Below are 22,313 nucleotides of genomic sequence, written 5' to 3' on the forward strand. Positions count from 1 at the left end.
ACCAACATAAACAAAACTGAAAATCTAGCCCTTAAATCCTTAAAAAATAACCAAGATATTATAATAACGAAAGCCGATAAAGGCAATTCCATGGTCCTGTTAGACCGTACGACATACATTGAAAAAATGAACCAGTTAATATCGGACCATAACACCTACCAAATGGTTAACTACAACCCCACAAAACGTAACAAAAAGAAAACAATTGAATTAATCAAATCCGTCCACACATGGCCCGAAGAAACAACAAAAAAATTAATACCTCAGTATGCCCGTGCGCCCAGAATTTATGGCCTACCAAAAATACACAAATCTGGCACACCGCTTCGCCCGATCGTTGAAGGAATTGACAGCCCAAATTATCACTTAGCAAAAAAATTAGCTGCCACACTCAAGGAATTGGTAGGTCAGTCCCCTTCCTACATAAAAAAATACACATTTCATCAGTAAAATCAAAAACATTACACTCACCGACCAAGATTTATTAGTCAGCTTTGACATAACTTCCCTTTTCACCAATGTCCCAATCAATGACACGATCTTGCTCCTACAGAACATATTTCCACATGACATCACGGCACTTTTTGCCCACGTACTCCGCTCCGGATATTTCGTATGGCAAAACAATTTTTACCTTCAAAAAGAAGGTACAGCCATGGGCTCACCACTTTCTCCCCCAATAGCTAACTTTTATATGGAAGACTTTGAGCAACGTGCTCTAGAGACAGCATGTCTAAAGCCCAAAATTTGGCTCAGATACATCGACGATATTTTCGCCATTTGGCCCCACGGCAGCGAAGCTCTAAATACATTCCTTAGCCACCTAAACAAACAACACAAACGTATCCAATTCACCATTGAAATGGAAAAAAACGACTCTCTTCCTTTCCTAGACACACTTGTCACACATCTTCCCTCTGGCTGTCTCTCCTTCTCAGTTTACCGCAAACCTACACACACAGGCCAATACATACACAAAAATTCTTACCACCACCCAACACAAAAATTAGGTGTCATAAGCACCCTTAAACACAGAGCCCTAACTATTTGTTCGAATGAACAGGCTCTAAACCAAGAATACAAAATCATCAACCAAACATTTATCAAAAATGGATACAATAAAAAAACTATTCACAAGATCCTCCATAAAGATACCAGTAAGAACAAAAAAGATTTCAAGAATGCTATTGCCATTCCTTATGTTAGAGGCATTTCTGAAAAAATAGACAGAACACTTCGCAAATACAACATTAAAACCACCTTTGAACCCCCAAATAAGCTAAGACACCTACTCAGTTCCTCTAAAGATCCTCTTCCACACCTAGCACACCCAGGGTGTGCTAGGTGTGGAAGAGGATCTTTATACAAAATACACTGCACATGTTATACAAAATACACTGCACTTTTATACAAAATACACTGCACATGTAACATACCATACATAGGGGAAACAGGGCAAACTATCCCAATCAGACAAGACGAACACAAACGACACATTAAATATCTCCACTTCGGTAAAACAGGCCTTTCTGACCATGCACTCCAAACATACCACAGAATTGACTGGAAAAATACCAAGTCCCTACACCGCACCAAAACCTGGTTTGAGAGAAAATTTAAAGAGTCTTGTGAAATGCTCAAACACAACCCAAATCTCAACAAAAATGATGGCCTCATCATTTCAAGAATGTGGAGGACCCATCTACAACCTGTATAACATCCTAAACTAGCATTAGAAAAATTCCCACTACAAGAAGACAACCTGGTGACCTGGTGAAGTGTTTAGAACATTCAATAGCAACTGAAAGAAATCATTTTGTAACTATCCAGAATATTAATACACTAGGACTCTAACAGTTTACTGTAGTTGCATTTATCTATTTATAATATATATATATGACAGAATGATCATTGACTCGGTTAACATACATAGTTTTATGAAAAAAATTGAATGACTAGAACCGAGATTTAATTAAAAAGGTTTTAATATAAACACACTACTAGTTTCGGCCTGTAACAGCCTTCTTCAGGTGACATTATAAAAGAAAAAACACTAAACATTGAGGGTTAAAAGACTATGAACAACATAGACAGTCTTTATACATAATTAGCATTAAAACGTTGTAGTTGTATTTGAAGCTGTTCTTTCATTTGTTGCATTGTTGGGAGAGTGCGTGCTTGCTGCATCACGTGAACGCCAATACATGATTACAGCTGAATGACTATCTGGGAGGTTGTAGCTTAAGTTGTTATTTAGATGAACAGGATTGAAGATGATTTCTCTCGATTCCACAATTTTTCTCTCTATTTCGTCACTGCAACGGAAGATGTTTGTAGATTTTTCCCAGCAGACTTTGTGACTTTGGTTATCATCATTAGGATTAGCCGAGAAGAGGATATGACTTGATAATGCACTTGCTCGCTGTCTCTTGTAAGTAATGTCTCTCATATGTTCTTCCATACGCATTTCGACAGATTTGTCTGTCTGCCCGAAATAAGTATCGCAGTCACATAATATTTTACATACGCCAGGGTATTTGAGTTGATGATGACAAGGTTTTGGGTGGCTAATTAAGGAACGGATCTTTGGAAGTGGAGTGAACAAGGTTCTGATATTGTATTTTTTTAGAACTTTTGCTAATTTATGTGAAACAGTACTTATGTAAGGAATAGATATATTGCTTTTGAATCTATTTGTTTCTTCTGAGTGATGTCTGGGAGAACATCTCAATAGCCGACATCAAAGTATTAAGTTTACTGCTGAGCTTGAAACGGATAATTCCTTGCCTTTTCTTGATGTCAAACTGACTCGCTCTTCTGCTGGTAAACTAAAAATATCGATATATAGAAAACCCACACATACCAACAGATATCTGCACAGTCAATCCCATCATTTCCCTCCTCATAAGCTTGGAATAATTTCCACCTTGGGACATAGAGCCCGTTCTCTTCTTGATGATCCAAATGATTTGCTTACAGAAATAAACCATCTGAAAACTTCTTTCGAAGTTAATGGATATTCCAAGAAAATCATTAACAAATTCCTTCTTAATCCTCCCAGACATCACTCAGAAGAAACAAATAGATTCAAAAGCAATATATCTATTCCTTACATAAGTACTGTTTCACATAAATTAGCAAAAGTTCTAAAAAAATACAATATCAGAACCTTGTTCACTCCACTTCCAAAGATCCGTTCCTTAATTAGCCACCCAAAACCTTGTCATCATCAACTCAAATACCCTGGCGTATATAAAATATTATGTGACTGCGATATTCCTTATTTCGGGCAGACAGACAAATCTGTCGAAATGCGTATGGAAGAACATATGAGAGACATTACTTACAAGAGACAGCGAGCAAGTGCATTATCAAGTCATATCCTCTTCTCGGCTAATCCTAATGATGATAACCAAAGTCACAAAGTCTGCTGGGAAAAATCTACAAACATCTTCCGTTGCAGTGACGAAATAGAGAGAAAAATTGTGGAATCGAGAGAAATCATCTTCAATCCTGTTCATCTAAATAACAACTTAAGCTACAACCTCCCAGATAGTCATTCAGCTGTAATCATGTATTGGCGTTCACGTGATGCAGCAAGCACGCACTCTCCCAACAATGCAACAAATGAAAGAACAGCTTCAAATACAACTACAACGTTTTAATGCTAATTATGTATAAAGACTGTCTATGTTGTTCATAGTCTTTTAACCCTCAATGTTTAGTGTTTTTTCTTTTATAATGTCACCTGAAGAAGGCTGTTACAGGCCGAAACTAGTAGTGTGTTTATATTAAAACCTTTTTAATTAAATCTCGGTTCTAGTCATTCAATTTTTTTCATAAAAATATATATATATATATATATATTTTTTTTTTGTTTTTTTGTTTTTTTTTTTTTTATCACTAGAGGTCAGGCTAGAAAAAAGATTTATTAACTATGTAGATTTAGTTTACTGGTATAGAAAGCATGAGCATGTAGCTTGGTTCTGCATACAGTTGTATTCTTCCGATGTTGACCTCGATATAGAGGTCGAAACGTCAAGTTTTATTTTATTTGTAATTAATAAAATAATCTGTTCAACACGTGTGTTTTTGAGTCCCGAAATCTACAAATATGACTTTTTTTGCATGCCTTGCATTGTATATTGGTAGTGTGATGAACTAACCAAAGATTGACTTCTTGATTCCCCCAGTTCTGGAGTTAAATAGCAGCACAGGTAACTACGCCTTAGGACTCTTCTGGCCCTGCATGTGGGACCACATTATTTTTATTATTATTATTATTATTCAGGCCTCCATGGAGTCAAAAGACTCATCGTGGGAGGTCCTTCCTAAGGACATAAAGTCTGTCAAGACTCATTGAGTGGAGGTCCCCCTTAAGAAACACAAAGTCTATCATACCACTCTTTAAACTCATTCACCGTTCTCACTCCCACCACTCCATCAGGCAATGCATTCCACGGTTCAACCACCCTCCACGCAAAGAAACCACTCCTTACCCTCTTGCTCACAGTTTCCTTTCGTAACTTCCAGGGATGGCCTCTTGTCATCACTCCTTCCCGCTGTTCAACCAAGCGAAAGAACTCCCCAGTGTCAACCCTGTAAGCACCTCTTAACAGTTTAAAAGTCTCAATCGTATCACCTCTCCATCTATCCACCAAACTCTGCAGTCCACATTCCCTCAGCCGATCCTCATAACTATCCTGAAACGATCTTTGTCATCCGTCTTTGTATCCTTTCCACAGTTAATTTATCCCCTTCAAATCCTGGGGACCAAATCTGAGAACAATAGTCCAAGTGTGGTCTGATCAGAGACTTATACAACGGAATGATAACCCTCTTATCTCTGCAGGTCAGTGTCCTTCTCATAATTGCAGCAATCCTGTGTGTTACCTTCACCACCTTTGCAATATGTCCCCTAAACTTCAGGTTTCTATCAATCATCAACCCGAGATCTCTTGTCTCCCCTACTTCCTCCAGTATAACTCCTCCCATAGAGTATGCAGCATCCTATCGATGTTTCTCAAACCTCAAGACCTTACATTTTGCTGCATTAAACTGACACCCCCATTCATTTGTCCATCTATCTAGCTTATTCAAATCCTCTTGCAGGGCTACCATATCTGCACTATTACTAATAATCCTTCCCAGCTTTGCATCATCTGCAAACAACTGAATATCCCCTTGCAATCCACTGGCAATGTCATTGATATAAAGGTTAAACAATATAGGTCCTAGTACTGAGCCCTGTGGGACCCCACTTGTAACCCTCTGCCTCCTTGAAACTGCTCCACCATACATAACTCTGATACCTATCAGACAGCCAATCCTGAATCCAGTTGACCAATCTGACATCCAGACCCATGTGCTGCAACTTAAATATCAGCTTATCATGTGGCACCCTGTCAAATGCCTTCGCTAAGTCTAAGAAAATTGCAGTATATGCCTTTCCCTCATCTAATGTTCTTGTAACTTTATTATAAAAGGCTAGCATATTGCTAAAACAAGAGCACCCTTTCACAAATCCATGTTGACTCTCATAGATAACATTACCCTCATCTGCCCAATGCTGTATACGGTCCCTCACTACTTTCTCCAAGATCTTAACTACTGATGACACACAGACTGGCCTATAATTAGACACTTCCAGTCTGTTACCACCCTTATGCAATGGCACTATCTTACCTTCCTTCCATTCCCTGGGCACCTTTGCCGAAGCCAGACTTTCATTGAAAAGCCAGGTTAAAGGCACTGTCAGTTCCCTAGCACATTCTCTCAAAACTCGTGGTGAAATACCATCCAGTCCCACAGCTTTACTAACATCCAGAGTACTCAGTATCTGAAACACACTCTCTTCCTGTACCTCTAAACTTCGAACCAGCCCTATCCCTCTAGCATTAAATATATAGCACTGATTTTGGTGCAAAGGGATTTGTTGCCTACGTGAATGGGAGCTACAAAAAAAAGATTAGTGAAAAGGATTGTAGGATGGGATCTATTTGTAAAACTTAATATGACTGAGTACATAAAGTACATTCTTTGCATAGAAACTATGAGTGGAACACATTAATAAAGAGGACTGGCTAGTATAAAATTACGCAAAATTTAAGGGAAAATATACCAGACATAGCAACACCTAGAAGCCTTCCCAGGATGAGTGTCACAATTCCATTAATACCAAATAATAATAATAACAACAACAACATGCACTAAACATAAATCTTACCAATTTATTGCAGAGACTCCTCTGTGAAGTGGCAAAAGAGAAGGATGATAGCAAATAGTCTGATAATGTGGGCGATTTATCACTTCCATAGGAATGAACTGGGTGCAAAAGGGCAGCACATTTAAATCAGCATTTACTGAGTTATAACAATCAATTACATCCTGAAGTGGTTTTCCTTGCTTATGCCACCTTTTAAACTTAAACACTTCTATGCCATCCTTTCTTGCAGTGGTTCCTACATATATATGTACATGTATAAATAGATAATAAAAAAGTACAATAATGCATTGTTAAAAAATTTTAATAGTGCACATGTGCTTGTGCCCATGCGTACACACATATAAAGAAATAATCTTTGGTTAAACAACTATCCTGCAAGTAACTAGATCTAAAAGATGACATGCCAACTTTGTTTGATTGCAGTATATTGTTCTTGGTTCTTGTTATAAATTCTGTGGTAGGTGTTATTGTTTATTCAAATGATTTATTAAGATGCTAATATGTAGACTTACCATAAGTCCCAGTTTGACTGGGACTGTCCCGGTTTGAAGGTATGGTCATGGCGTCCTGGCCAGTTTGTCCCTGTTATTTGGTAAAAATTTTAAAGTGCAGAATATACACGCAGTACAAAAAAAGTGCAGCCTTGGAAAATGGCGATTAGGCAACATGAATACCCCACGTTGAATGGCCTGTACGCTGCGTAGCAAGTCATTGTTGAGAATGCGCAATCTTAGTTGATTTTAGATTGCTAGTCGGTGTTTCTTTTTGGCATGTTGTTTGCGAGTTTTTTACTTCATTAAATTAATTTAATCCCAAAATGCCAAAAAGAAACTGTGTGTTTACGGATGAATTAAAAAAAGATTATCTGTTTTTGAAAAACGTTTGTAGTCATATTGACAAAGTGAAACGTGAACAGTGCTCTTCAGAATTTTTGTGGCTCATGGTGGGCGTTCGGACATAAAAAATCACTTGGCATGTGCGAAACATAAGGCTAGTCTAGCAGCGGCAGGAACTTCCTCAAAGATATTGTCATATTTTAAAGGTGCTGATCCAAGTGACAAAGAATTTTTAATAGCTGCTAAAGAAGCAACTTTTGCATTTCATGTTGCTATTCACAATCTCAGCTTTAAGTCTGCCCATTGTTCTTCTAAATTGATATCAAAGCTTTTTAAAACAAAGTTTAGACTGCGTAGAACAAAACGTGAAGCTGTCATTGTTAATGTGATTGAGCCACTGTTGTTTCAGCTACTTTGTGATCATATTGCGAAGCATAATCGTCCTTTTGTAGATCATCCAAAATTAATTATCTTCAGATTCTTAATGGAACATGCACTGAGATAGTGAATCATATTGCAAAACAAATGCAACACAAAATTTCAGACATCATTATAAACCATAGAACAAAAATTTCTACTATTCTGGATGAAAGTACATCCATATGTAACCAGATTGTTCTGATAGTGTACATACAGGGTGCAATAAATGGTGATGTTACAACACTATTCTTTGATTTAATTCAATTAGAAAACACCAAAGCAATGGACATTAAGAACTCACTTATGAAGTGTCTTGAAAAGCACAGTCTGAAAAAAGAAATCCTGCAGGAAATTGTAATTGGATTATGTACAGATGAGGCCTCAGTTATGCTTGGGAAACGAGCAAGTTGGGCAACATCGATGAAAGAAGATTTTCCAACAATTTTAACATGGCACTGTATAAATCATCACTTAGAACTTGCTGTGCATGATTCAATGAAAGATGTTACTGATTTTGTGGTGTTTCTTGATAAGGTATTCAACTTTTAGTATGTCTCCAAAGAACTAACATTAACTAAGGAAATGTGCAGAACAGTCGTTCTGCAGTATTTAATGTATTTAATGTTTCTGGTTGTGTGGAAGAGAAGACCTAATGGCTTTAACTCCACCAGAATAAATAAATAAATAAAATTGAAAAAAAGTGCGACAATCTAGCAATAGCCTCACATTTATGATCCTTACTTTAAGGGCACCAAGAGCTTATTTGTTTAAAATTTAACCACTGCCTTCACCTCCTTAAAATTTCCCAACCAATTTTATACTTTGTATTCCATCCTTGCCTACCAAATTCATGACCTCCCTTTAATAAATCCATGCTATCCATCACAGAGAATGTTGCTATTATCAATCCAATTCTGTATCCTAGCTATTGCCAACCTATAAACTGGCCTATAAATTTGAACCCTTGGTCTTATCACCTCCTTCAAAGAGTACAATTTTCCCCTTTGGAAAGATACTTTTAAACAGGCACACCAAGCTGTTAACTCCATGATTTTCTTAAGCCTCATGGTGACACGTCATTAAGTCCTACTGCCTTAATGATATCAAAGTTTACTTAATTCCTCATATACCTCTTGCTTCTTTACCATAAGTCAATCTTCTACCATTACCTCTACATTCAAGCTCTTTTCATTATGTCACACTTATGAGGATAAAGCATCCTGATGAATTGCACTCACTAAACACCTTGACAACATCCTCTGCAGCGGTTACCTACCAATCTATCATTTTCATCCATTATCATCATCTTACCATAATCATTCTTTCCTCTACTTGCCACATACTGAAAGAAATCTCTAGGATTTTTCTTGGCCTGAATCATTTATTTCTACTCATGCTACACATTTGTTGTTGAGTGAACTTCCTGGCCTGCTCTTTGTACTCATGGTGCAACTGATTATTACAAGTGTTTAACTTGTGCTGCCTCCACAGTGCCATTTTCTTCCAGACTGCATACTTAATCTCTTCATCCATTTTATCTAGACCTTATTTGGACTTTTGACCTTGAGAATACATTCAAACACTGCCGCTGTTAAGCAACTCAGTGCCAAGTAGCATTTACCTCCTGTTTAACTCATTATATGAAATAGACCTAAGTTATTTCCTAAGATGTTCATAATTACCAGTCTTGTAATTCACATATATCTTTTCCTCATAGTTATCTCCATATGGATGGCAACCACCCACCCAGGTGATCACTTTTTGGTTACTCTTGCCAACCGGAGGAAGACGTGAAACCTATTCACAATCACATACTCTGTGATATGATCAGATCTAGCCTCTTGATCCTCATATGCCCTCCATTACATACTGTCTCAAGAAACTGATTAATTTGCTTTATTCTCAAATGCTACCCTTCGTTCCAATTTATATTTCCTTAATTAAAATTACCTGTAATGATTATCCTTTCCTTGTTCACTAACATTTGCCTTTATATATCTCATTTTTGCCACCCTCCACATTTCATGGCCTATAGCAACATTCAATTAAATATTTCTTCCCATCAACCTCCACCTCATACCAAATTGTCTGAAAACCACTACCTGCCACTATTTCTTCCTCCTTGTGCACACATAATTTTCCTGCTTTCGTCAACAGCATTCCCACCCCTCTTCTTATGATGATCTCTCAAAAAAACACTGTCCTTTCCATTTCTATTCCCCTTTTTTTTTTACTTAAAATTGTTCCCATAAATATCTGATTGAAGAAGTTTATTTTTATACTCTGAAGATGCTAAATTGAAATCCAGTGAAATATTAGCAGCTTTATAAATCATTCAACATATTTTGATCATTTTATTTGGTTACTCTTCATTTCATTTGGTCACAATAGCAAGTTCATAGCTGTGCTTCACTTTTTTGAAAAGTGAAGCACAGCTATGAACTTGCTATATATTTTGTCCTGTTGAATTATCATGCACCAGATGGCCTCAAATTTTTTTGCCTTATGCATTTCAGTGATACCAGTCCCCTTATATACATCTCTTCTGTTCTCTCAATCCTCTGAAAATACTATATCCCTTACATTATTACCCTTTAACTGTGTAAGGATAGAAAGTTTTTTTACATAACAGAATACTCTTCTGTACTCACCTGCCACTTAATCTAGCCTATCTCAAAAAAAAAAAAAAAATCTTAACTAATGCCCATCACTTTACTTCAGTTCAATCCAAAATAAGAAATGTCATCCATAGGTAATTTTTCCAAAACTAGCCAGAGGCCAAACCATTAGTCAATGACCACCAGTATGAATTATGCCATCACTCCAGCATGCCAAGAGCAACACTGCTGCAGCTACTGTTCACAATTCCATAGTAATTAATCATGCCTGCCGAGTAAATTTTCACTGCTTAATCTACCTTCCCACCCTCTAACTGGGTAGTGAGCTTTATCTCTGGTCATTCAGTGTGTGTTATAATGAATAGCTTCTGCTCTTACAGCTTCGCTGACATAAATTAAAGATAACAAGAAATTATATGCTTGGTTTAATCCTATATCCAAGTGTAAGCAAACAAAGTTTGCTGCTGAAGTATCTTCAGGACTGGAGAAACTCATATATAGAAGCTAATGACTACAAATCACTTGCCTTAGTATCCCATAATGCAAAGCACATATCCTTGCAGACCAGTTTCAAATTTTATTGAGGTTTCATCAGTGGGAGCCAGACCCAAAGGTGATGCTAAATAATAAAAATATGATTTCTGCATTACTTCAACCTCAATATCACCTCTGAGTCTGGCTCCCACTGATGAGACCTCAATAAAGTGTCGAAACAGGTCTAAGTAGTGACCCTTCCCATAATGCATAGCATTATACATGTCCACAAGGATATGTGCTTTGCATTATGGGATACTAAAGCAAGTGATGTGAAGTCATTAGCTGTATGTATCCAAGTGTAAGACAACCATGTCTTACACTTGGATAAAGGATTAAACCAAGTATATAATTTCTTGGTATCTTTAATTTATAGTGGAACCAAGCTGAAAAATTTCCAACAACTATCTCCATCGACTTCTCTGACAGTGCATGAATGGCTCAGAGCTCTGTTCTCTCACCTATCTTCTTTCTTTCTTTCTCCTATACACAAATGACCTCACTGATCAATAAACCTATGCAGTTTTGCAGATGACAGTACACTCCATTCCTCCTACTCATTTGATGAACTCTGAAGTGCAAAAATATCACAAGCTATCCCGCCCTAGGCATGGATGTTTGTGATTGTCTGTGAAAGTACTAGTGGTGGTAGTCGGCAGTAGATGGCATTGGTGTTAGATGATGAAGGTTTGTGGAGTAGTTAGACGAAGGGGTGTAGAGTAGATGCCCTCCCTCAATGAATCTTTGAACTCCTTGGAGGTGTGATGTAATAATAATATTGGCTTGGGCCCTGCAATTTAGTAATTAAAACCTGAAATCATTAAATGTGCATTAAAATTCAACATTCAAACAGGGACAGATAATATATTTTGAATAATATGTACCTTGAAAATATACTAAACAGGAGCTTCATGAACATACTTCAGAAGTAATATTTTAAATTAGTTGCCTTTGTTATAACAGATTTACGAAAACAACTGTAGTTTTGAATTAAATACTTTTAATTAAATTTAAAATCTGCATTTCAACCTTTATATCAAGAGTATTTGTTAAAGTGGGTGAAAAATTTTGTACTGATTCAAAAGTCAAACAAATATGGTGGGTGTCAGCCAGAGTACAGTACCACAGTCCTTCGCCTAATATGTCACAGTCAAGGTATTAATCTAGAACCTTATCAAATTTAGAAGCTTTTTTTTTTTAATGCAAATTTTTGCTTGTGCAACTAAATACCAGCGTTGAAGAAATCTGTAAGACATGAAGAAACAAACTCATACATTTCATCAGTGATAAAATTTATTATTATCTATCAATAATATATGATGGTTTATAATACATGTTTTCAGTTGTAACACTTGAAGTACATCTAAAATCACTAGTTATTATTATTATTTATATGGATACTCCATAGTCAAAATACTCATTGCAGGAGACCCACTCAATCTATTAACACAATACCTATCATACATCTCCCTAAACCAATTCACTGCTGGTGTGCTCACAACCATGTCTGGCAATCCATTCACTCATTCACCATTTCCCCAAATAAAAAAATTAGTCCACACACCATTACTCCTCTTTTCTCCTCTGCCATTACAAACAAAAATGCCGAAGTTAAAAAATATTCAAAATCATCATAAAAACTCTCAATGAAATAAAACCCATAGTTCTAAATACACATTAATTACATTAGGAGGTTTTTCTGAATGTCTCCAAAACCACTCAATAGTTAGGATCAGTGCTGTCATAGGATGAGGTAAAAACTGAGAATATGAGGGGGTCCCCCCCCCCAAAAAAAAAAAACAGAATCTGAACTTGGTGTGCACACATACATTTTCTAGCTATGGATGATGCCACTAGGCATAATAAGTGTGCAGTTTTCTGTGACAGTCTAGCAAGACCATTTCACAGACTGTTTCACATCTTGTGTGAAATGGACTGTGTTCTGACTGCTTTTTTGTTAGTGCTTACAAGCAAGATTTTGTGATGGATGACCACAAGGAACAGAGGGTAAGCATAAATTTTGTTTCTCTTGGGTAAAACTGCAGCTGAAACTACTGTTATGCTTTGGCAAGCCTTTAAAGGACAACACTTTAGGTAAAACGCAGGTCTAAAGGATTTTTCCCCATCTCAAAAATGGGGACATATCAGTTGAAGACCAACTACAATCTGGCTGACCTTCTATGAACAGAAATAATGAAAACATCAAAAAGGTTTGCAGGCAATCAATGGAAAAAAAAAAAAACTTCCCTACTCACCCAATCCCTATCCATGTGACTGTTCTTTTTATTCCCATGGGTAAAGAAAACAATGAAAGGGTAGCAAATCGTTGATGTGGATGAAGTGAAAGAAAAGTGCCTGGAGGCCTTGGAAGTTTTTTTTCCACTTGGTTACACCATAAATTATATATTTAGTTTAATCCTTTATCCAAGTGTAAGCAAACAAAGTTTGCGCCTGAAGTATCTTCAGGACTGGAGCAACTCGTGGCAAAGGTGGACTGAGTTCTCATCACTTTCCTTAGTATCTCATAATGCAAAGCACATCTTCTTGCAGACATGTATAATGCTATGCATTATGGGAAGGGTCACTACCCAGACTGGTTTCGATCTTTATTGAGGTCTCTTCTGTGAAAGCCAGACCCAGAGGTGATACCAAGATTGAAGCAATGCACATTTCCATATGCCAGTTGCCAAAAGGTGTCACACCTTATTATTAAATTACTCTGGATTATAGAAAGACGTTGGAAGTTTCTTCTCCCCACTTGGTTAGATAATAAATTATATATTTAGTTTAATCCTTTATCCAAGTGTAAGGGATACTGGCATTATGGGATACTAAGGAAAGTGATGAGAACTCAGTCCACCTTTGCCACAAGTTGCCCTAGTCCTGAAGATACTTCAGGCACAAACTTTGTTTGCTTACACTTGGATAAAGGATTAAACTTAATATATAATTTATTTCCTGGAGGTCGTATTCCAGTTTAACAGTTCCAAAATTGTTTCGAGCAGTGGAAAAAATGTTGGGGCAAGTGCACTGACTTATATGGAGAGTACTTTGAAAATTAGAATATTTTTTTATTAAATTTAAAAAATAATAATAATTCTAGTTATTTTTGGGTACCCACTCCCCACGTACAACTCAAAAATATTTGTTATATTTTAGAGTCGATAAAAGGAAATATATTTTGGGAAAATAAACAATAAAATCTGTTATACTTCTTTCTTAACTTTCCATGTTTGAATATCCACTATTAATGGTTTAAATTCAGCATATTCCATTTCCAGCACACTATCTGTTGGAAATCTATTTTAGGCTACTGTGCTATGATTAATTGGTCATTGTACCTGAGTGCTCATAAAGATAAAATGCATAAAGTACATATCCTATCCTCATACTGGATATATTCCATTATGACAAAACCAGTGATAACAAAACATAAAAGACATTTGTAATAACTAGCATGACTCAACAGGTGTAGTATGTAAGATAAAATACAAAAACTATTCATAACATAAAACAGATTCAGCATCAGATAACTGTCCTGATTTTTTTTTCATTGATTGATTAAAAATTCTCACTCAGTACAGATGAGGAGATGAGTGCTTTTTTTTTTTCAAGCCCTACCCATATTATGCAATAGCTACTTTAATACTGCCCTACTGTAAGATGTGATGTCTGGAAACAACTTAACCTGCCTAGTCTGACCTCCTGTGGTCCAAAAAATAATTTAAAAAAATAAAAAATAATAAAAAAAAATATCAGAACAATTTAGAAACTCACAGCTAATTGCTGAAGTATATATTAAATTTCCTAGATTCCTGTTATTAACCTGTTTTGGTCATTTCACATCAATATTATTGTTAACTCTTCAAGAAAATCTAGAGGTGGCTCTATAAGGTTACATTTCCTTTTGAGTTACTCTAACTTGCCTGAAGTTTTATTATTTAAAACTGGTCTGGAGTCCTGTTCCATGAAGAAAAAGGCTTCTATACAATCTCATTAAAGAAGTCTACATGTTGACTTTTCATTCTAATAATCCAGTGTCACCAATGCAGTAAATTACTGATGTAGCCTTTTCAACTAATGTTTGAGGGTCAGGAAAACTACATAATCAGATTGCAAACTGTTGAATAGAGTTAGATATCTGTTGACCAAATATTAGAGATTTTTAGTCCATCATCCCTGTTTAGATTTGGCTGTTTAAGGAAATCTTAATTTGCTTATCTTAACTTTCTTTCAAACCATGTTCTGACAGGATGTAGTGATGTGCCTTTCCAATCGATCCTATGGAATGTCTCCAGGGGAGCATGATTAGAAAGGTGTTTCTCCCATGGTATTTTTAAATATACGTGACATTTTGCTTTGTCTTCTCTGATTTCCATTGTGTGTCCAGCATGTCGTAAGAACATTTCATTTGGCACACTCTTAGATGTGAGATTATGAAAGTTTTTTATAATTGCCATTCTTGTAATTCTACATATCTTTCCTTACAAAAGTTCTGATATGACAGGCTACAATCGAGGTAAGTACCTAATGGTCATTCTTGCTAAGTGGATAAAGATTACACACTCCATTCACAATAACCTCCTCTGATGACATGATCAGATATAAGACTGAATCCATGTGTACCTCCATACTACACTGCCTACAACAGTCATCCCTCAAGAAATATGTTTTCCTTATACCCAGATACTATCTCTTAGCTACAATCAATGCTACATAATTAAAAATCACCCTCATCTTGTTCTCTAAGCCAATTTGCCTATACATTTATCTCCATACTCCATGTTCCCAAGCCTATAGCAACATCTAACTAAATATCTCATCTCAACCTCATACCATACTGCTGCAAAACCACCATAACTTTCCTGTTGAATCTCAATCTTGTGTGGACATAATTTCCCTGCTATCATCAACAGCAGTCTCCCTCCATTCTTGTCCTTCCTATCCTCACAAAAGAAATCATACCTTCCATTTTTAATCCAGCCAGGATATCATCCTCATTCTCTTATTCCAATTATTTCTGGGAGAATAAACTCACTCAGTTCAAAAATTTCATCTATTTCTGACACTCTTCACATTTGAAAATAATCATAGCAATTTTCTTCTATCCATGCCCTTACCTCATCTGTGACTTTTCCACACTGGCTTCTGTCCAATCACCTTTACAATCCCTTACCCCATATATCTCAGACTCAACGATTCCATGTGTGTGTGTGTGTGTGTGTGTGCGCGCGCGCAAGGCCCTTCTCATAGTGAACATATGCATATATATTCATCTGCCTCTACAATCCATTTTCGTTACATCTCTGTCTACCCTTACTCTCCAACTTCCCTCTCCATCTTGCATTTTTGTTCTCACATTCTCATGTCACTCTGCTCTCTCCTCTCCATTCACAAAGATTTCAGTTTTCACCTGTTCCACTCTTCTGCTCTTTCACATCACTTCTACTTTCTATATTCAGTAATTCTCAATTTTGTTTCATTTGTCCTCACTTTCATTTCCACACAGTCATGCTCTCTTCCATTCCTGCAATCATACTCCCTTTTGCTCCTTCCCTTCTATACTCACAGTCATATTATAGGCGTCATATTCTTGCACTCATTCTTCTAGCTAATACCATTCTCAATCATATTTTTCTTGCTGTCTTCTGCCCTTTGTTTAATACCCACTAATTTAATATTTCACAGTCCATCAAAAGATACTTTTTTTTTTTGCAGATCCATACCTTCTCATTTATCATGTTCAATCCCTCCACAAATACATCCTTTGCCCTCTCCAATATATACATGTTACAGTCATAACAACAAACCAACTTCAAAAAATCTACATTTGAACTCATCCATGGTGGTACTACTTTATCCAGAACTGCCAATGCAGTTCCCCCTTCAGATGACCCTGGCCTGTAAAAGCATGCAGCTATGTATTCTTCTGTTCTGTTACCTGCTCTACATTACACCAAAGAGTTTAGAACCTACTGCCTTTATTACTAACACTACTACCACCATTCAGGATCTCTATTTTGGTTTGATTTAACTTCTTGCAATAATTCGATAAGCCCCCTTCCATCCTGTCTGCATTCTCAGAATGCACTATACCCATGACATTCTAAATCTAAAAACTTGCTTTTATAATTTTTTTTATTGCACTTTTAGTACAACTCTCTGTCTGTAACATGTGCTTATTACCCCATTTAAATATAACCTACAAAATGGCTATGAATGGTTCTAGTTTTCTATCAAAAGATCTGCTTCTCATGCAGACTGAAAGCAATGTGATAAAACAGGCAAGATAACTAAGATTGACAGGCTGATAAACTGCATGCCAGATATTTAAGTTTCTCTTTTCTAATGGAAGAAAGAAAAAAAGTTTGCCAACCTGGTTGGATAGGAGTAATGCATTTCTGTTTTGGAACAGAGACTGTAGGTTTCCAGTGTGTAGCTGGAAGCTGCACACTGGAAGCCTGAACTTCAGAAGAGCATATGTACCTGTAACACATATGTAGTGTACAGCTGGAGATTAGATAATTGGGGAAAACTGCTTTTGTCAATCCATATCAATCAATCTCTCCACAAATACATCTTTTGCGCTCTCTAACATATACAAACTATAATCGTAAGAGTTTAGAACCTACTGCCTTTATTACTAACACTACTACCACCATTCAGGATCTCTATTTTGGTTTGATTTAACTTCTTGCAATAATCAGTAATCCCCCTTCCATCCTGTCTGCATTCTCAGAAATGCACTATGCCCATGACATTCTAAACCTAAAAACTTGCTTTTATAATTTTTTTTTTATTACACATTTAGTACAACTCTCTGGAGTGGTACTAAACAAACCATCTTCAAAAATCTACACTGAAATCATACGTGGTGATCTGGATTCTTCCTAGATTATCTAATCCTCAGCTGACATAACACATGTATGTGCTATAGGCAGAACCATTCATGGGCAGTAAGAGTACTAAAAAGTAAATTGTGTAAAGCTGATGAGTTTTTTTTTTTTTTTATGAAAGTGTATACATTAACAGTACATTAGTACCATGGGTGAGTTAAAGGTAGGATAATCCAGTTCTCCTGCACTAGTCTTTTTTCATATCTAATAATCAGAATGGTGGTCTCAACACCAGGTGATGAAAACCATTTACTACCTAAAGACATCCACAAATATCCATGGAATTCGAACGCATAACTTGTTAGCTGAAGAATGTGTATGCCATCTACTCAGTAAACCATGCTGCCAGTCATGTTCACCAAGAATAAAGAAGTGAGGTCTTCATTACTTAAAAAATAGTAGCCAAGTGGGATTCCTCGACAGAGTTCAGTTGAATGAAATGCCACATGGCACTAATTATTGCAGTTAGGATAGGATGTACAATCATGACTGTACTGATGCAAAGTGATTGTAATAATCTTTCACTGTTCACATGAATCAAACATCTATGAATATCACCATTGCTAACAAAACATTTATAACAACCTACATATCTATCCTTAGGTTATTTCATTTCAAAATGTTATATTCATTATTTAATACTGTATCAATAGATTACCTAATGGATCTTCTCTACCTCCTTTATCAGAAACAGTGAAGACAGCTACAACTTTATGCCCTTGTTGCATCAACAACTTGTATACTCCACTAGCAAAAGTACTTTGTCCTATTATAGCAATTCTCATTTTGTCAAAATGCTAGAATTATTTTAAAAAAACAAAACGTAAGCAAATATCTCAATAATATTATTTTGTGTGTTAATTTAATTATTAATGATAACCTAGATATATTAGTAAAAAATAGTTAAATATCGACCTAGAGAGACAAGTCATGTGATATAAGGTGAGGATAATGAGTGAAATATAAATGAAACAATATAAGAGTGGGGACTGTGGAAAGTTTGAATCATTGTGAAGTTTTCAGAGATGATCTTAGTTGGGAGGATGAATGGCGAGTGGATAGATGCCTGAAAGAGGAAGTGGAATGTCTTGGGAATGAGTTGAGAAGTGTGAAAGAGGAAATTAAGCGAATGGAAGCAGCAAATGCAAGACAAATCAGAGTAGCAGTGAGAGAGAATTATGGGAATGATAGGAGAGAATAGAAACAATAGAAGAGAGAGAGAGAGCAAGAGAGAGTTATTGGAATAATAGAAAAAGGAGAGAATAGAAACAGTAGGAGAAAGAGAGTGAGAAGAATGCAAATGAGTGCTGGAACCAGAGACAGAGATTCCAGAATGGTTAGAGGGAAGACAGAGAGAGAGAGAGAGAGAGTGTGTGTGTGTGTGTGTGTGTGTGTGTGTGTGTGTGTGTGTGTGTGTGTGTGTGTGTGTGTGTGTGTGAGGGATGCAGGTGAGCAATCAAGGTACAGAGTGATAAGGGGTGTGATGTATGGTGACTCAATGATTCGTGATATGTAAGATAGAATGCCTGAGGAGTGTCTGACTGGAGGAATAATAGAAAGTGTGGCTATGGCAATTAAGCAGCATGAAAGGGTGGATGAGATGACTGTGATAGTGGGCACAAATAACCTGAGAGGCAGTGTGAATAGGGTGGTTAGAGATCTGAGATTCATGCTTGAGTTTGTATAGAAGAAAACTCAGAGAGGGAAGATAGTGTGTGTTGTCCAGGTATGAATAATGACAGGCGGAGTAGAAGAGCATTAATAATGAATAGTATGATAGCCAGAACGTATCAAAAGAGAGGCTTGGAATAGATGGATGCTTGGAGAACAAAAAGGAACTGTATGCGAGAGACCACTTGCATTTTAATGAGGAAGGATGTATGCATCTGGAGAGATTGCTGTTCTCTGAATGAGTCAGTGCATCAATACAGGGAAACTAGAATTATCAGGATGGATGGTAACAGGGGTGGCCTCTTGTGGGAACAGGTGCTTGGGAGAAGGGGGAATACATCAAGTAATGTTAAATCCAGTGGAGTCTGGAGGGGATGACAGGTATAGATATTTTTATTATTTATACTAATGCCAGGAGCATCTGGAATAAAGAGATGAATTTTTGGTACTGATAGCATCAGCCTGTCTGAAGATTATTGGGATCTCTGAGACATGGTTGATGGAAGATGTTATAATAACGGCAATAGAAGTACAGCATTTTCTGGCAGGATAGGAAGGTAAAACGTGGTAGGGAGAGTACTGCTTATGATAAGTGATGACTTATGTCCTCTAAGAGTGGAGGCTTTGGAAGGCTTTAGTAACACTAATGGTTTTGAAAGCATATGGTGTGAGATAGAGGTGAACAAGACAATATATTTAGTGGGGTGTTGCTACAAGCCAAGGAACACAGAGGGTGAGAAGCAGCAGATGTTTAGGCAGTAGAGCTTGGTAAGTGCAAGAAGAATGATTGTTATAGGAGATTTTAACTACGGCAGTATAAAATGGGAAGAGGAAACTGCGTGTAATAATAAGGGAATGGAATTTCTAGAATGCTTGAGGGACAGATGTCTTAAGCAACACATAGTAGAAGGAACACGAAGTCCAAGAGTTTTGGATTTGGTCATAGCATCAGAAGATGCTGATTATGACTGAGATGGTATCCTTGCCCTCAATTGGAAAGAGTGACCATGTGGTTGATTTGGAAGATGAATAGACATGCAGGAATATCAAAAAGAAGGGAATGTATGTGGAATCATAAGGGTGATTATAATAGTCTTTGATATCAACTTGGGGGCAGTTCCATGGAGGGAGGAATTGGAAGGGCGAGATATCATTAGTGCTTGAGAAATTGTGAAGGAATATTTGTAAGCAGCAACAGTAAGATGTATTCCACGAGTAAAGAAGAGGACACAATTTGGTGTAATGTGAATGACAAACAATATCAAACAGGAACTACAGGTAAAAAGGAGATTATGGAAGAAGAATATAAGACTCAGTCTGGGAGAGTGACTTGTATGGTAAGGAAGGCAAAACTGGAATATGAGAAGCCCTGAGGTCAAAAAGATAATCCTTGGGAATTTTTTAGCTATGTGGCCAGTAGGAGAAGAAATGATTGAGGAAGAATAACATTGTGAAATAAAAATAGGAATAGAGTGACTGATGCAGTGGACATAGTGCAGTTGTTCATTGAACACTTTATTGAAGTATTTCATCCTGGAGAAATAGGTTTTAATACTAGAGGGATAGGGCAGGTTCGAGGTGCAAGAGAGAGAGAGCATTTCAAATAATGAGTACTCGGATGTCAATAAATAAATGGGACTGGATGGAATTTCACTACAGGTTTTGATAGAATGTGCTAAAGAACTGACAGCTCCATTGACATGGCTTTTCAATGAGAGTCTGTCCATGGGAAAGGTACACAATGGATGGAAGTAGAGGAAGTGCCACTGCATAAGGGTGGTAGCAGACTGGAAGTGTCAAATTATAGGCCAATAGTTGTTAAGATCTTGGAAAATTAGTGAGGGACCATATACAGTGTTGGGCAGATAAGGATAATGTTATCTGTGAAAGTCAACATGGATTCGTTAAGGGGCACTCTTGCTTTAGTAATATGATTGCCTTTTAAAATAACGTGACAAGAGTGGCTGATGAGGAAAACACATATTCATTTTTTTTTTGGATTTTGCCAAGGCATTTGACAGAGTGCCACATGATAAGCTGATATTTAAGTTGCAGCACATGGATTTAGATGTCAGATTAGTCAACTGGATTCAGGATTGGCTATCTGATAGGTATGAGAGAGTTGTATCGTGGGGCAATATCAGGGAGGCAGATGGTTATGAGTGGGGTCCTGCAGTGCTCAGTACTGGTACCTGTATTGTTTAACCTTTATATCGATGACATTGTCATCGCTTTATAAAGTGAGGATCAACTTTATAATGAGGATCGACTGAGGGAATGTGGACTGCAGAGTTTGGTATATAAAAGAAGGAGAGGATTGCAAGAGGATATTCAGTTGTTTGCAATGATGTGAAGCTAGGAAGGCTTATTATTAATAGTACAGATGTGGCAGCCCTGCAAGAGGATTTGAATAAACTAGATAGATGGGCAAATGAATGGGGGTGTCGGTTTAAGGCAGCAAAATGTAAAGTCTTGAAGTTTGGGATTCATCAATGGGAGGCTGCATACTTGGAGGAACTGTACTGGAGAGAGTAGGGGAGACAAGTGATCTGGGGGTGATGATTGATAGAAAACTCAAATTCTGGGAACATATTGCAAAGGGGAAAGATATCCCAGAGGATTGCTGCAATACTGAGAAGGATGCTGACCTGCAGAGATAACAGTTATTGTTCCACTGTAAGACCCTGATTAGACCACACTTGGATTATTGTTCTCAAATTTAGTCCCTAGGATTTGAATGAGATAAATTAACTGTGGAAAGGGTGCAGAAGTGGATAACAAAGATGGTTTCAGGACTGTACAATGTTAGTTATGAGGACAGGCTTAGGGAATGCAGACAACTACTCACGTTAGTTATGAGGATCGACTGAGGGAATGTGGACTGCAGAGTTTGGTATATAAAAGAAGGAGAGGTGATATGACTGAGACTTAAACTGTTTAGAAGTAGTTACAGGGTTGACACCGGGGAGCTCTTTCGCTTGGTGGAAGAGGGGTGTAAAACTCTATGTAGTTTGGAAGTACCAAAGAGCTTTACATCGACTTTTACAGAGGTCAAGTCTCATGAGAATGTTACAAAAATAACCTTGTTTGTCTCTATATGTTTTATGCTAAA

At 37.0% G+C, this 22,313-nt stretch overlaps 1 protein-coding gene across 2 annotated transcripts in view; it reads right to left on the reverse strand.

Moving 5' to 3' along the window:
- The window catches only part of LOC150106251 (mitochondrial 10-formyltetrahydrofolate dehydrogenase), a 654,974-nt gene that overhangs the window by 623,751 nt on the left and 8,910 nt on the right, over window positions 1-22,313 (reverse strand). For both annotated transcript variants that reach the window (XM_090392273.1, XM_090392274.1), the window contains exons 2-3: window positions 18,189-18,327; window positions 6,227-6,461 (exon numbers count right to left, since the gene is read on the reverse strand). In XM_090392273.1, coding sequence (XP_090248399.1) covers window positions 6,227-6,461; window positions 18,189-18,315 — 362 coding nt within the window. In that variant the 5' untranslated portion in view covers window positions 18,316-18,327. The remainder of the gene's footprint in view (window positions 1-6,226; window positions 6,462-18,188; window positions 18,328-22,313) is intronic.

Source organism: Typopeltis vanoorti, chromosome 5 (genome assembly GCF_054136105.1).
Source record: "Typopeltis vanoorti isolate ZY-2024b chromosome 5, IOZ_Tvanoo_1.0, whole genome shotgun sequence".
NCBI lineage: Eukaryota > Metazoa > Arthropoda > Arachnida > Uropygi > Thelyphonidae > Typopeltis > Typopeltis vanoorti.